This window comes from Pecten maximus, chromosome 18, assembly GCF_902652985.1.
Source record: "Pecten maximus chromosome 18, xPecMax1.1, whole genome shotgun sequence".
NCBI lineage: Eukaryota > Metazoa > Mollusca > Bivalvia > Pectinida > Pectinidae > Pecten > Pecten maximus.
Window position 1 is genome coordinate 32,904,106 of NC_047032.1, and position 15,841 is coordinate 32,919,946.

The 15,841-nt window shown below is 37.8% G+C and overlaps 1 protein-coding gene across 2 annotated transcripts in view; it reads left to right on the forward strand.

The window, feature by feature from the left end:
- The window catches only part of LOC117316194 (potassium channel subfamily T member 2-like), an 88,807-nt gene that overhangs the window by 37,460 nt on the left and 35,506 nt on the right, over positions 1-15,841 (forward strand). For both annotated transcript variants that reach the window (XM_033870711.1, XM_033870712.1), the window contains 8 exons: positions 3,713-3,776; positions 4,062-4,170; positions 5,778-5,886; positions 9,699-9,848; positions 11,257-11,459; positions 12,107-12,350; positions 12,836-12,941; positions 13,772-13,944. In XM_033870711.1, the coding sequence (XP_033726602.1) occupies positions 3,713-3,776; positions 4,062-4,170; positions 5,778-5,886; positions 9,699-9,848; positions 11,257-11,459; positions 12,107-12,350; positions 12,836-12,941; positions 13,772-13,944 (1,158 nt within the window). The remainder of the gene's footprint in view (positions 1-3,712; positions 3,777-4,061; positions 4,171-5,777; positions 5,887-9,698; positions 9,849-11,256; positions 11,460-12,106; positions 12,351-12,835; positions 12,942-13,771; positions 13,945-15,841) is intronic.

The window sequence follows — 15,841 nt, forward strand, 5'->3', positions numbered from 1 at the left end:
AACAGTCTGTCTGTGACATCAACCTCAAACTGTTCAAGTAACATCCTCTAACAGTCTGTGTGACATCAACCTCAAACTGTTCAAGTAACATCCTCTAACAGTCTGTCTGTGACATCAACCTCAAACTGTTCAAGTAACATCCTCTAACAGTCTGTGTGTGACATCAACCTCAACCTGTTCAAGTAACATCCTCTAACAGTCTGCTGTGACATCAACCTCAAACTGTTCAAGTAACATCCTCTAACAGTCTGTCTGTGACATCAACCTCAAACTGTTCAAGTAACATCCTCTAACAGTCTGTGTGTGACATCAACCTCAAACTGTGCAAGTAACATCCTCTAACAGTCTGTCTGTGACATCAACCTCAAACTGTTCAAGTATAACAGTCTGTCTGTGACATCAACCTCCAACTGTTCAAGTAACATCCTCTAACAGTCTGTCTGTGACATCAACCTCAAACTGTTCAAGTAACATCCTCTAACAGTCTGTGTGTGACATCAACCTCAAACTGTTCAAGTAACATCCTCTAACAGTCTGTGTGTGACATCAACCTCAACTGTTCAAGTAACATCCTCTAACAGTCTGTCTGTGACATCAACCTCAAACTGTTCAAGTAACATCCTCTAACAGTCTGTCTGTGACATCAACCTCAAACTGTTCAAGTAACATCCTCTACAGTCTGTCTGTGACATCAACCTCAAACTGTTCAAGTAACATCCTCTAACAGTCTGTCTGTGACATCAACCCTCAAACTGTTCAAGTAACATCCTCTAACAGTCTGTGTGTGACATCAACCTCAAACTGTTCAAGTAACATCCTCTAACAGTCTGTGTATGACATCAACCTCAAACTGTGCAAGTAACATCCTCTAACAGTCTGTCTGTGACATCAACCTCAAACTGTTCAAGTAACATCCTCTAACAGTCTGTGTGTGACATCAACCTCAAACTGTTCAAGTAACATCCTCTAACAGTCTGTCTGTGACATCAACCTCAAACTGTTCAAGTAACATCCTCTAACAGTCTGTGTGTGACATCAACCTCAAACTGTTCAAGTAACATCCTCTAACAGTCTGTGTGTGACATCAACATCAACCTGTTCAAGTAACATCCTCTAACAGTCTGTCTGTGACATCAACCTCAAACTGTTCAAGTAACATCCTCTAACAGTCTGTGTGTGACATCAACCTCAAACTGTTCAAGTGACATCCTCTAACAGTCTGTGTGTGACATCAACCTCAAACTGTTCAAGTAACATCCTCTAACAGTCTGTGTGTGACATCAACCTCAAACTGTTCAAGTAACATCCTCTAACAGTCTGTCGTGACATCAACCTCAAACTGTTCAAGTAACATCCTCTAACAGTCTGTCTGTGACATCAACCTCAAACTGTTCAAGTAACATCCTCTAACAGTCTGTGTGTGACATCAACCTCAAACTGTTCAAGTAACATCCTCTAACAGTCTGTCTGTGACATCAACCTCAAACTGTTCAAGTAACATCCTCTAAACAGTCTGTCTGTGACATCAACCTCAAACTGTTCAAGTAACATCCTCTAACAGTCTGTCTGTGACATCAACCTCAAACTGTTCAAGTAACATCCTCTAACAGTCTGTGTGTGACATCAACCTCAAACTGTTCAAGTAACATCCTCTAACAGTCTGTCTGTGACATCAACCTCAAACTGTTCAAGTAACATCCTCTAACAGTCTGTGTGTGACATCAACCTCAAACTGTGCAAGTAACATCCTCTAACAGTCTGTGTGTGACATCAACCTCAAACTGTTCAAGTAACATCCTCTAACAGTCTGTCTGTGACATCAACCTCAAACTGTTCAAGTAACATCCTCTAACAGTCTGTCTGTGACATCAACCTCAAACTGTTCAAGTAACATCCTCTAACAGTCTGTCTGTGACATCAACCTCAAACTGTTCAAGTAACATCCTCTAACAGTCTGTGTGTGACATCAACCTCAAACTGTTCAAGTAACATCCTCTAACAGTCTGTGTGTGACATCAACCTCAAACTGTTCAAGTAACATCCTCTAACAGTCTGTGTGTGACATCAACCTCAAACTGTTCAAGTAACATCCTCTAACAGTCTGTCTGTGACATCAACCTCAAACTGTTCAAGTAACATCCTCTAACAGTCTGTCCGTGACATCAACCTCAAACTGTTCAAGTAACATCCTCTAACAGTCTGTGTGTGACATCAACCTCAAACTGTTCGAGTAACACCCTCTAACAGTCTGTGTGTGACATCAACCTCAAACTGTTCGAGTAACACCCTCTAACAGTCTGTCTGTGACATCAACCTCAAACTGTTCGAGTAACATCCTCTAACAGTCTGTCTGTGACATCAACCTCAAACTGTTCAAGTAACATCCTCTAACAGTCTGTCTGTGACATCAACCTCAAACTGTTCAAGTAACATCCTCTAACAGTCTGTGTGTGACATCAACCTCAAACTGTTCAAGTAACATCCTCTAACAGTCTGTCTGTGACATCAACCTCAAACTGTTCAAGTAACATCCTCTAACAGTCTGTGTGTGACATCAACCTCAAACTGTTCAAGTAACATCCTCTAACAGTCTGTGTGTGACATCAACCTCAAACTGTGCAAGTAACATCCTCTAACAGTCTGTCTGTGACATCAACCTCAAACTGTTCAAGTAACATCCTCTAACAGTCTGTCTGTGACATCAACCTCAAACTGTTCAAGTAACATCCTCTAACAGTCTGTGTGTGACATCAACCTCAAACTGTTCAAGTAACATCCTCTAACAGTCTGTGTGTGACATCAACCTCAAACTGTTCAAGTAACATCCTCTAACAGTCTGTCTGTGACATCAACCTCAAACTGTTCAAGTAACATCCTCTAACAGTCTGTCTGTGACATCAACCTCAAACTGTTCAAGTAACATCCTCTAACAGTCTGTGTGTGACATCAACCTCAAACTGTTCAAGTAACATCCTCTAACAGTCTGTGTGTGACATCAACCTCAAACTGTTCAAGTAACATCCTCTAACAGTCTGTGTGTGACATCAATCTCAAACTGTTCAAGTAACATCCTCTAACAGTCTGTGTGTGACATCAACCTCAAACTGTTCAAGTAACATCCTCTAACAGTCTGTCTGTGACATCAACCTCAAAAATGGTGCAGATCTTTGATATTGGTAGATCTTGATCTTAGTTAAACAAGAACATCATACTTGGCCCAACTAATTTTTAAATTGCACAAAATATAAAATATCATTTGTCCCCTTCCTGTGAAACAGGGGTTCCTGTAAGTTACCTCCCCTACCTCTGTCTGTCTGTATGTCTGTCAGTCGTCCACTCTGTTTTAAGCGCTTTTTTGCCATGTTTCAAGGTATGTTGGTGAAGTTGATTGTAGCTCATGAGTAGCTGCAGATCAAGTTTGAATTCCAGGGTTTTGGGGTCAAGGTCAAGGTCACTTTTACTATTTTGAGCAGGTGCCAGTAGGGGACATGTAGTACCCAGGGGCCGGTAGGGGACATGCATTGCTTTAGTAATACCCTGCATGCTTGTTCAATGTGGTATTGTCCCAAAAAGTTAATATTCACTGTGGCATTGACCAAGAAAAATAATATTTAATATGGCATTTTTTCTTGGCCTTATTTTTGCTGAAATATTGATGATACATTATTGCTTATCCCAGGTGTGGTTGACAATAAATGTGTTTGTTTTGTAGGATCAACAGAGCAGAGGCCTGTTTTGTATTACCACCCGGCAACTGTACAGACAAGGACCAGGCTGTGAGAACATACAAAATTTAGAGAAAAAATTGTGGTTTTCGTGAAAAAATGCATCATTCTTAATTGTTCAGCGTTCGGTAAAACCTCAAAAAGTTGAACCATTACCAAAAAACCCTTAGTTATGTACATGTACCTTAGGTTTGTAGTAAACTTATAGAAATTACAAAAATACCAAAATATAACAATGAATCCAGAACTTAAAAGTGATACAACTACAAACTGAAATTAAGTAAGTGAATGGAGACCCTTGAAATAACTATCATTAATACAATTTTTGTTTTGCAGGATAAGCATACTATATTGCGCTCCTGGGCCGTTAAGGATTTCGCTCCCAAATGTCAACAGTATGTACAGCTGTTCAGGGTGGAGAATAAGATGCATGTCAGATTTGCTGGTAAGAACTGATGGAGAAAACATGTTCAGATAAAATAGGTCATGACCTATACTAAGTTAGGTTATAAAGATGCCTATATAATACTGCAGACAGCATAAGTATACACTGGTTGTCAGGAAAAGGATGGGATGGTGGACAGCCACAATATATAATACTGCAGACAGCATAAGTATACACTGGTTGTCAGGAAAAGGATGGGATGGTGGACAGCCACAATATATAATACTGCAGACAGCATAAGTATGCGCTGGTTGTCAAGAAAAGGACGGGATGATGGACAGCCACAATATATAAATATATCCACATAAAAACAAGGCATGCATGGCAAGATATAGATAATTAATAAATCCCATTGATGCCAAGTGTACCTGCCTAAATATCCAGCTGTACATATTGTAAATTACTACATAACCATTGTATGGTTTGATCATATATAAATGAAGTAAGTAAAATACTGACAATGATTTTATATGATTAAGGATTATCAAATTGAGGTGCGCAATTCCTTATATTTACATCAAACAATTTGTTAAGATACAGTACAAAGGAAAAAAAATTCAGGGTGTGTTGCTATGTTGGTAACTACAGCAGTCAGGGTTGCTAAGATGATACAGTTCCAGTTAATTTACATAAAGACAGCAGTATTGTTAACAAAAAAAAAATCAGCATTTTTGTTGAATACCTTTTACATCATAAATATTTGTACTTATAATTTAGACTGAATGTTACATACAAAAAGATTTATTATAAACATAGAGACAGTACATTTAGACTGAACGTTACATACAAAACGATTTATTATAAATATAGAGACAGTACATTTAGACTGAATGTTACATACAAAATGATTTATTATCAATATAGAGACAGTACATTTAGACTGAACGTTACATACAAAACGATTTATTATCAATATAGAGACAGTACATTTAGACTGAACGTTACATACAAAATAATTTATTATCAATATAGAGACAGTACATTTAGACTGAACATTACATACAAAATGATTTATTATATCATAGAGACAGTACATTTAGACTGAACATTACATACAAAATGATTTATTATATCATAGACACAGTACATTTAGACTGAACATTACATACAAAAAGATTTATTATAAATATAGAGACAGTACATTTAGACTGAACGTTACATACAAAATGATTTATTATAAACATAGAGACAGTACATTTAGACTGAACGTTACATACAAAATGATTTATTATATCATAGAGACAGTACATTTAGACTGAACATTACATACAAAATGATTTATTATCAATATAGACACAGTACATTTAGACTGAACGTTACATACAAAATGATTTATTATCAATATAGACACAGAACATTTAGACTGAATGTTACATACGAAACGATTTATTATAAACATAGACACAGTACATTTAGACTGAACGTTACATACGAAACGATTTATTATAGACACAGAGACACAGTACATTTAGACTGAACGTTACATACGAAACGATTTATTATAGACACAGAGACAGTACATGTACATCATTATAGATGTATACTCAGAGACATATATCTGTGCCCTCACCTACAACATATTGTCTGATAATTTTTGTCTTTTACAGAACATGTGGTCTGTGAGGATGAGTTTAAATATGCCCTGTTAGCCAACAACTGTCTCTACCCTGGTCTGTCTACACTGGTGTCTCTACTGATGCATACCTCAACAGGATAGTAAGTAACACTGGTGTCTACTGATGTATACCTCCACAGTAAGTAACACTGGTGTCTATACTGATGTATACCTCCACAGTAAGTAACACTGGTGTCTACTGATGTATACCTCCACAGTAAGTAACACTGGTGTCTACTGATGTATACCTCCACAGTAAGTAACACTGGTGTCTACTGATGTATACCTCCACAGTAAGTAACACTGGTGTCTACTGATGTATACCTCCACAGTAAGTAACACTGGTGTCTACTGATGTATATCTCCACAGTAAGTAACACTGGTGTCTACTGATGTATACCTCCACAGTAAGTAACACTGGTGTCTCTACTGATGTATACCTCCACAGTAAGTAACACTGGTGTCTCTACTGATGTATACCTCCACAGTAAGTAACACTGGTGTCTCTACTGATGTATACCTCCACAGTAAGTAACACTGGTGTCTCTACTGATGTATACCTCCACAGTAAGTAACACTGGTGTCTACTGATGTATACCTCCACAGTAAGTAACACTGGTGTCTCTACTGATGTATACCTCCACAGTAAGTAACACTGGTGTCTACTGATGTATACCTCCACAGTAAGTAACACTGGTGTCTACTGATGTATACCTCCACAGTAAGTAACACTGGTGTCTACTGATGTATACCTCCACAGTAAGTAACACTGGTGTCTACTGATGTATACCTCCACAGTAAGTAACACTGGTGTCTCTACTGATGTATACCTCCACAGTAAGTAACACTGGTGTCTACTGATGTATACCTCCACAGTAAGTAACACTGGTGTCTACTGATGTATACCTCCACAGTAAGTAACACTGGTGTCTCTACTGATGTATACCTCCACAGTAAGTAACACTGGTGTCTCTACTGATGTATACCTCCACAGTAAGTAACACTGGTGTCTACTGATGTATACCTCCACAGTAAGTAACACTGGTGTCTCTACTGATGTATACCTCCACAGTAAGTAACACTGGTGTCTCTACTGATGTATACCTCCACAGTAAGTAACACTGGTGTCTCTACTGATGTATACCTCCACAGTAAGTAACACTGGTGTCTCTACTGATGTATACCTCCACAGTAAGTAACACTGGTGTCTATTACTCCCAAGTACCTGGTGTCTACTGATGTATACCTCCACAGTAAGTAACACTGGTGTCTCTACTGATGTATACCTCCACAGTAAGTAACACTGGTGTCTACTGATGTATACCTCCACAGTAAGTAACACTGGTGTCTCTACTGATGTATACCTCCACAGTAAGTAACACTGGTGTCTACTGATGTATACCTCCACAGTAAGTAACACTGGTGTCTCTACTGATGTATACCTCCACAGTAAGTAACACTGGTGTCTCTACTGATGTATACCTCCACAGTAAGTAACACTGGTGTCTCTACTGATGTATACCTCCACAGTAAGTAACACTGGTGTCTCTACTGATGTATACCTCCACAGTAAGTAACACTGGTGTCTACTGATGTATACCTCCACAGTAAGTAACACTGGTGTCTACTGATGTATACCTCCACAGTAAGTAACACTGGTGTCTCTACTGATGTATACCTCCACAGTAAGTAACACTGGTGTCTCTACTGATGTATACCTCCACAGTAAGTAACACTGGTGTCTCTACTGATGTATACCTCCACAGTAAGTAACACTGGTGTCTCTACTGATGTATACCTCCACAGTAAGTAACACTGGTGTCTACTGATGTATACCTCCACAGTAAGTAACACTGGTGTCTCTACTGATGTATACCTCCACAGTAAGTAACACTGGTGTCTCTACTGATGTATACCTCCACAGTAAGTAACACTGGTGTCTACTGATGTATACCTCCACAGTAAGTAACACTGGTGTCTCTACTGATGTATACCTCCACAGTAAGTAACACTGGTGTCTCTACTGATGTATACCTCCACAGTAAGTAACACTGGTGTCTACTGATGTATACCTCCACAGTAAGTAACACTGGTGTCTCTACTGATGTATACCTCCACAGTAAGTAACACTGGTGTCTCTACTGATGTATACCTCCACAGTAAGTAACACTGGTGCTCTACTGATGTATACCTCCACAGTAAGTAACACTGGTGTCTCTAATGATGTATACCTCCACAGTAGTAACACTGGTGTCTACTGATGTATACCTCCACAGTAAGTAACACTGGTGTCTTACTGATGTATACCTCCACAGTAAGTAACACTGGTGTCTCTACTGATGTATACCTCCACAGTAAGTAACACTGGTGTCTACTGATGTATACCTCCACAGTAAGTAACACTGGTGTCTACTGATGTATACCTCCACAGTAAGTAACACTGGTGTCTACTGATGTATACCTCCACAGTAAGTAACACACTGGTGTCTCTACTGATGTATACCTCCACAGTAAGTAACACTGGTGTCTACTGATGTATACCTCCACAGTAAGTAACACTGGTGTCTACTGATGTATACCTCCACAGTAAGTAACACTGGTGTCTACTGATGTATACCTCCACAGTAAGTAACACTGGTGTCTACTGATGTATACCTCCACAGTAAGTAACACTGGTGTCTCTACTGATGTATACCTCCACAGTAAGTAACACTGGTGTCTCTACTGATGTATACCTCCACAGTAAGTAACACTGGTGTCTCTACTGATGTATACCTCCACAGTAAGTAACACTGGTGTCTCTACTGATGTATACCTCCACAGTAAGTAACACTGGTGTCTCTACTGATGTATACCTCCACAGTAAGTAACACTGGTGTCTCTACTGATGTATACCTCCACAGTAAGTAACACTGGTGTCTACTGATGTATACCTCCACAGTAAGTAACACTGGTGTCTACTGATGTATACCTCCACAGTAAGTAACACTGGTGTCTACTGATGTATACCTCCACAGTAAGTAACACTGGTGTCTCTACTGATGTATACCTCTACAGTAAGTAACACTGGTGTCTACTGATGTATACCTCCACAGTAAGTAACACTGGTGTCTACTGATGTATACCTCCACAGTAAGTAACACTGGTGTCTCTACTGATGTAAACCTCCACAGTAAGTAACACTGGTGTCTCTACTGATGTGTACCTCCACAGTAAGTAACACTGGTGTCTACTGATGTATACCTCCACAGTAAGTAACACTGGTGTCTCTACTGATGTATACCTCCACAGTAAGTAACACTGGTGTCTCTACTGATGTATACCTCCACAGTAAGTAACACTGGTGTCTCTACTGATGTGTACCTCCACAGTAAGTAACACTGGTGTCTACTGATGTATACCTCCACAGTAAGTAACACTGGTGTCTCTACTGATGTATACCTCCACAGTAAGTAACACTGGTGTCTACTGATGCTTACTTGTATCTCCACAAGGGATAGTAAAGCGGAAACTACCTGGGGCTGTGAGAATTACGCTGCTGAGTAATTGGTGTCTCTTCTGAAAAAAGAATCATTTATATAGTAACTACACATGAAATACATTATTTTGGAAAAAATGCACAAAACTATAAAGAGGTCAATTACGTAAGACTAATTTTCAGAGGAATTATATCAGTTTGTCAAGCATTATCGTTATGATGATACTTTAATCTTGATTCACATAATCAAAGGTGTAAGTGTATGTTGTCCTCAATACAATCAATTACCACAGCTGTCAGTATTTCTTAAATCATTAATTGAATTTACTGTTTGCATTAATTGCAAATGATTATATGCCAAAAATCAATCAACATCAACATATTTCAAATTTGAGTCTGGTGTAGAGAGTTATAATGTGATGTTTTATCTAACAGTGAGGGTTCGTTAGCAAGTGAGACGTGGCAGCAGATTTATGGTCAACACTCTGGAAATGAGATCTACCACATCCAGCTATGTAAGAGTATCTTCTTTAGTCAGTATGAGGGGAAGAAATTCACTGAGGCATCAGCTGATGCTCATAAACGGTAAGACCTTAATGTATATATATTACATAACTTCCTAATATCATACCAAGGGATTAACATACTGTTATTATACCGAGGGATAAACATATATTTATTACAAATCCCTGTTATCATACCGAGGGATTAACCTATTGTTATCATATCGTGAGATTGACATATATTTATTACATAACTTCCTGTTATAATATCAAGGAATTCTTTCATTGAGAGGCCAGATAAACTTTTAAATTTTCATTCTTTCAGCACAGATGTGTCCTGTGACCCTAACCCTAACTGTGACCCGTTGAATTGTCACTATAACAGATGTGTTTTGACCCGTTGAATTGTCACTATTACAGATGTGTCCTGTGACACATTGAATTGTCACTATTACAGATGTGTCATGTGACCCGTAGAATTGTCACTATAACAGATGTGTCCTGTGACCCGTAGAATTGTCACTATTACAGATGTGTACTGTGACCCATTGAATTGTCACTATAACAGATGTGTCCTGTGACACATTGAATTGTCACTATTACAGATGTGTCATGTGACCCATAGAATTGTCACTATAACAGATGTGTCCTGTGACCCATTGAATTGTCACTATAACAGATGTGTCCTGTGACCCGTTAAATTGTCACTATTACAGATGTGTTTTGGCACATTGAATTGTCACTATAACAGATGTGTTTTGGCACATTGAATTGTCACTATTACAGATGTGTTGTGACACATTGAATTGTCACTATAACAGATGTGTACTGTGACACATTGAATTGTCACTGTTACAGATGTGTTGTGACCCATTGAATTGTCACTATAACAGATGTGTACTGTGACACATTGAATTGTCACTGTTACAGATGTGTTGTGACACATTGAATTGTCACTGTTACTGATGTGTTGTGATACATTGAATTGTCACTGTTACTGATGTGTTGTGACACATTGAATTGTCACTGTTACTGATGTGTTGTGACACATTGAATTGTCACTATAACAGATGTGTTGTGACACATTGAATTGTCACTATTACAGATGTGTTGTGACACATTGAATTGTCACTATTACAGATGTGTTGTGACACATTGAATTGTCACTGTTACAGATGTGTTGTGACACATTGAATTGTCACTGTTACAGATGTGTTGTGACACATTGAATTGTCACTATTACAGATGTGTTGTGACACATTGAATTGTCACTATTACAGATGTGTTGTGACACATTGAATTGTCACTATTACAGATGTGTTGTGACACATTGAATTGTCACTATTACAGATGTGTTCTGACACATTGAATTGTCACTGTTACAGATCTGTGATGTGACACATTTAATTGTCACTGTTACAGATGTGTTGTGACACATTGAATTGTCACTGTTTTAGTAATGACACAAATTTCATGTTGATTTTTGTTAGATATGGTGTCACTCTTCTGGGGATCTTGGATGTGGAGAGTACTGTGGGGGAACCTCGCCTACAACTCAACCCTGGCATGCACTGCTACCTAAAAAAATCAGATTTCTGCTTTTACATGAGCATAACAAAGGAAGAATACTCAAAAATCAAAACTCAAGATGTTCAGAAAGAGAAGGGCAAAAGTCAGAGAGAAAGAAATTATGGTATGATGTGTACTAGCATCATTCTTACCAATCAATACTAAACAGTTTGATGTTGTGATACAGTGTCCAAATAGTGGAAATGTATTGCTTCGTTACTCAGTTATAACAAACAAATGGTCAGTGGTACACAAACAAATCACGTGTAAATATTGTCAAACTTTTACTGAGAACACTTCAGATTCTAAACATTTCATACGACTGTAATCATCTAATGAACTACAAGGTACATGTAGTTTGACTACAATATTAATGTACTCTCCTGTAAAGTTTTGTGTTGATGTCTACAATATTAATGTACTATCATGTAAAGTTTTGTGTTGATGTCTACAATATTAATGTACTATCATGTAAAGGTTTGTATTCATGTCTACAATATTAATGTACTATCATGTAAAGTTTTGTATTCATGTCTACAATATTAATGTACTATACTGTAAAGTTTTGTATTCATGTCTACAATATTAATGTACTATACTGTAAAGTTTTGTATTCATGTCTACAATATTAATGTACTATCCTGTAAAGATCTGTATTGATGTAGAGACTTAGATTTATAAATTAAGTGATAAACTATACTAATAGAAGCCAATTGTGAAAAGTGAGTTAGTTCGGGTACTGTATAATAAACTTGATTGTTTTGTTGTCAGCTACGATGGCTTCAGAGCTGCAGAAGTTTATAGAGACGCGTGGTGATGAAGAGGATTCTGACGGTGAAGAGAGTGTATTTAACACCCTTAACTCACAGGCTGGGATAGAGTTTAAAAAACAGCTCCTTCTAGATGTACCAGGGGAACCAGCTCCGGACACCCTCCTTGGTCACAACGCTGATGTCACAGACTCGGCCGCCAATGCCAAAGTCCAACAGATCATGGAGGACATCGGACAGGAGGAGTGAGACTCATTTTCTTGTTGATGATTTTGTGTACAAATAAATTTATGTGATTCAATTTAGGCTTCATTTCACCTGACATACATGTTTAATGATAGACAATTTTGGACCTGGTATAGATTTTTCATTTAATGTTTTTATTATTTTTATACTCTTTTAAAAGGAAAATTTCAAATACATACATAATTTGATTTAAATTTGGAGGTTCTGGTTACCAAGGTTTTCTATTGTATTTTTATTCTTTTGGTTTTTACCTCACACAGCATGAAGTGTCGTTATTGTTTGTATTTGTGCAGCATTGGTAATCTCTGATTTTGTTTGTTGTATTTTACCTAGCTCACACAGCATGAAGTGTTGTTATTGTTTGTATTGGTGCAGCATTGGTGATCTCTGAGTTTGTTTGTTGTATTTTACCTCACACAGCATGAAGTGTCGTTATTGTTTGTATTTGTGCTGAATTGGTAATCTGTGATTTTGTTTGTTGTAGAGTGATTACTGGTATACCTCCTATAACACTGTACGCTGGTACCAAAAACACAAGCTGCTACCTTGTCAAAAAAGAGCGGCCGCTCTGCTGTCTCCGCTGGGGAGAGGTACGTATGATAATCTGTCTCCGCTGGGGAGAGGTACGTATGATAATCTGTCTCCGCTGGGGAGAGGTACGTATGATAATCTGTCTCCGCTGGGGAGAGGTACGTATGATAATCTGTCTCCGCTGGGGAGAGGTACGTATGATAATCTGTCTCCGCTGGGGAGAGGTACGTATGATAATCTGTCTCCGCTGGGGAGAGGTACGTATGATAATCTGTCTCCGCTGGGGAGAGGTACGTATGATAATCTGTCTCCGCTGGGGAGAGGTACGTATGATAATCTGAAGGGGGTATTACTGTATACTAAGATGCCGACATAGAAACTCTGACTCAAATTTCTGTAGAAGTTTGACTTAGGACAATGAAATTCAATCAATTAGATTTGGGTAACTTCACATTGGTAATTTTACTAAAAAAAAACAATATCTAGGCTTATTATCAGATAAATATGGTATCAGGAGAAAAATCTCATAATTTTAAAACTGATAGACTAGTCTTGGTATATATGAAGTCCTTGCATGACATTATTATACTATTAAACATATCCCTCTGAGTTGATATGAAAAATGATATACATATATATATATATTATATGTATATTTGGAAATGTGCAGAACACATACCTGGTATTAAATAGACTGTGGTTCTTGACATGGGCAAAAAATCCACTGATTCAATACATGATATTGAAATAGTATGTGTCACAGTAATATGCATGGTAATTGTGAAATGTGATTTATAAAGTAATATAGATGGTTTGAAATGAAATATGAAGTGATAGTATATGGTTGGTTTTTACTTTTGATGTATGTAAATGGTTGGTACTGTTACAGAATTGTGAGCACTGTAATTTTAAGAATGCAAATGAACAGCGATGGCAGGGGCGCCTAATTATCCTATCTACAGAACGGCCACATTCCGGTATCTACAACTTCATCATTCCTCTGAGGTCACAGTTCATCAACATGGTGTCACTTAGTCCTATAATTCTATTACTGGAGCTGGAGTGAGTATTGTCAGATAGGACCAGTCATTATCACTTAGTCCTATAATTCTATTACTGGAGCTGGAGTGAGTATTGTCAGATAGGACCAGTCATTGTCACTTTGACCTATAATTCTATTACTGGAGCTGGAGTGAGTATTGTCAGATAGGACAGGTAATTGTCACTTAGTCCTATAATTCTATTACTGGAGCTGGAGTGAGTATTGTCAGATAGGACCAGTCATTATCACTTAGTCCTATAATTCTATTACTGGAGCTGGAGTGAGTATTGTCAGATAGGACAGGTAATTGTCACTTAGTCCTATAATTCTATTACTGGAGCTGGAGTGAGTATTGTCAGATAGGACAGGTCATTATCACTTAGTCCTATAATTCTATTACTGGAGCTGGAGTGAGTATTATCAGATAGGACAGGTCATTGTCACTTAGTCCTATAATTCTATTACTGGGGCTGGAGTGAGTATTATCAGATAGGACAGGTCATTATCACTTAGTCCTATAATTCTATTACTGGAGCTGGAGTGAGTATCGTCAGATAGGACCAGTCATTATCACTTAGTCCTATAATTCTATTACTGGAGCTGGAGTGAGTATCGTCAGATAGGACAGGTCATTATCACTTAGTCCTATAATTCTATTACTGGAGCTGGAGTGAGTATTGTCAGATAGGACAGGTCATTATCACTTAGTCCTATAATTCTATTACTGGAGCTGGAGTGAGTATTGTCAGATAGGACAGGTCATTGTCACTTAGTCCTATAATTCTATTACTGGAGCTGGAGTGAGTATTATCAGATAGGACATTTGATGGTCATATACTGTAAACGTGCAGGATTACTTTCGCGAGGGTTAATTTCGCGATTTTGATATGTAAACTATTTGCCTTGTTGTAATTTTCGCGATCGATCCGCATTAGTTTGTAGTTTCGAGATTACGCAAATTGATATCAAAATAATACTCGTGATCAAAAGGACTCCGTGTAATTGGCATAATTTTCCCCCTCGTGTAAATGTCCACGTTTACAGTATAATATATTAATGGCATAGTCATACATGTATATATGGACAGGTTACATGGATATCAATGACTGTAGACATCATTAATCAAGTTTAATACAGTAAAGCTTTCCTAAGAGGTATTTTATTACCTAAACAAGACATCAAATCCCTCATGCATCTATAAGCAATTTACATTTTTAAACGAACATTAATGTTCGGTTATTGTGATCAAGAACTGGACTGAGAAATATAACCATATATGGTAGCCACATTCACCAATACGCCATCTACTGTCTGTTTCAATGAAATATGGCTGCCCCCATTGCCTTACACTTCAAATAATTTACTTGCAAAAACATCTTCGTTTTATATAGTAGTTTTACCGAAAAGGTTGAAATGTATTCAGTAGGTGTTTTCAAGATGCATACGATTTGAGAAATGCATAACGCTAGCGAAACGAGAAGACTAAATGAACCTGAACTTTGCGAATAACTCCGGTCCAGGTCAATATATTTATGTAAACAACTATTGCGCAGGCGCATTCGTCTCCGGATGTTTAGAAAGTTTTGCTCTTCTGTGTTCTTTCCAAAACGGCTGACATTATAGCATAGGTCTGCAAATTTGTCCCCGATTTACTTAAATGTGTAATTTATATATTCTAAAATGTTACATCATTATCAACTAGGTGTGTATTTCTATAATTTAGAGAAAGAAATATATCAATGACGGCATACGAGACGATACATTGTATCATACTATACTGTAGTTACTGTACGTGTTTGCGAGAAAGAACTGTACATATGTATAGGCTTACAATTAGGTGGCATTTGTGGTCAGGGTGACTGGTCATAGCGTTAAAATTGTCATCGATTTCCATATACCATTTTCATTTGACGAAAA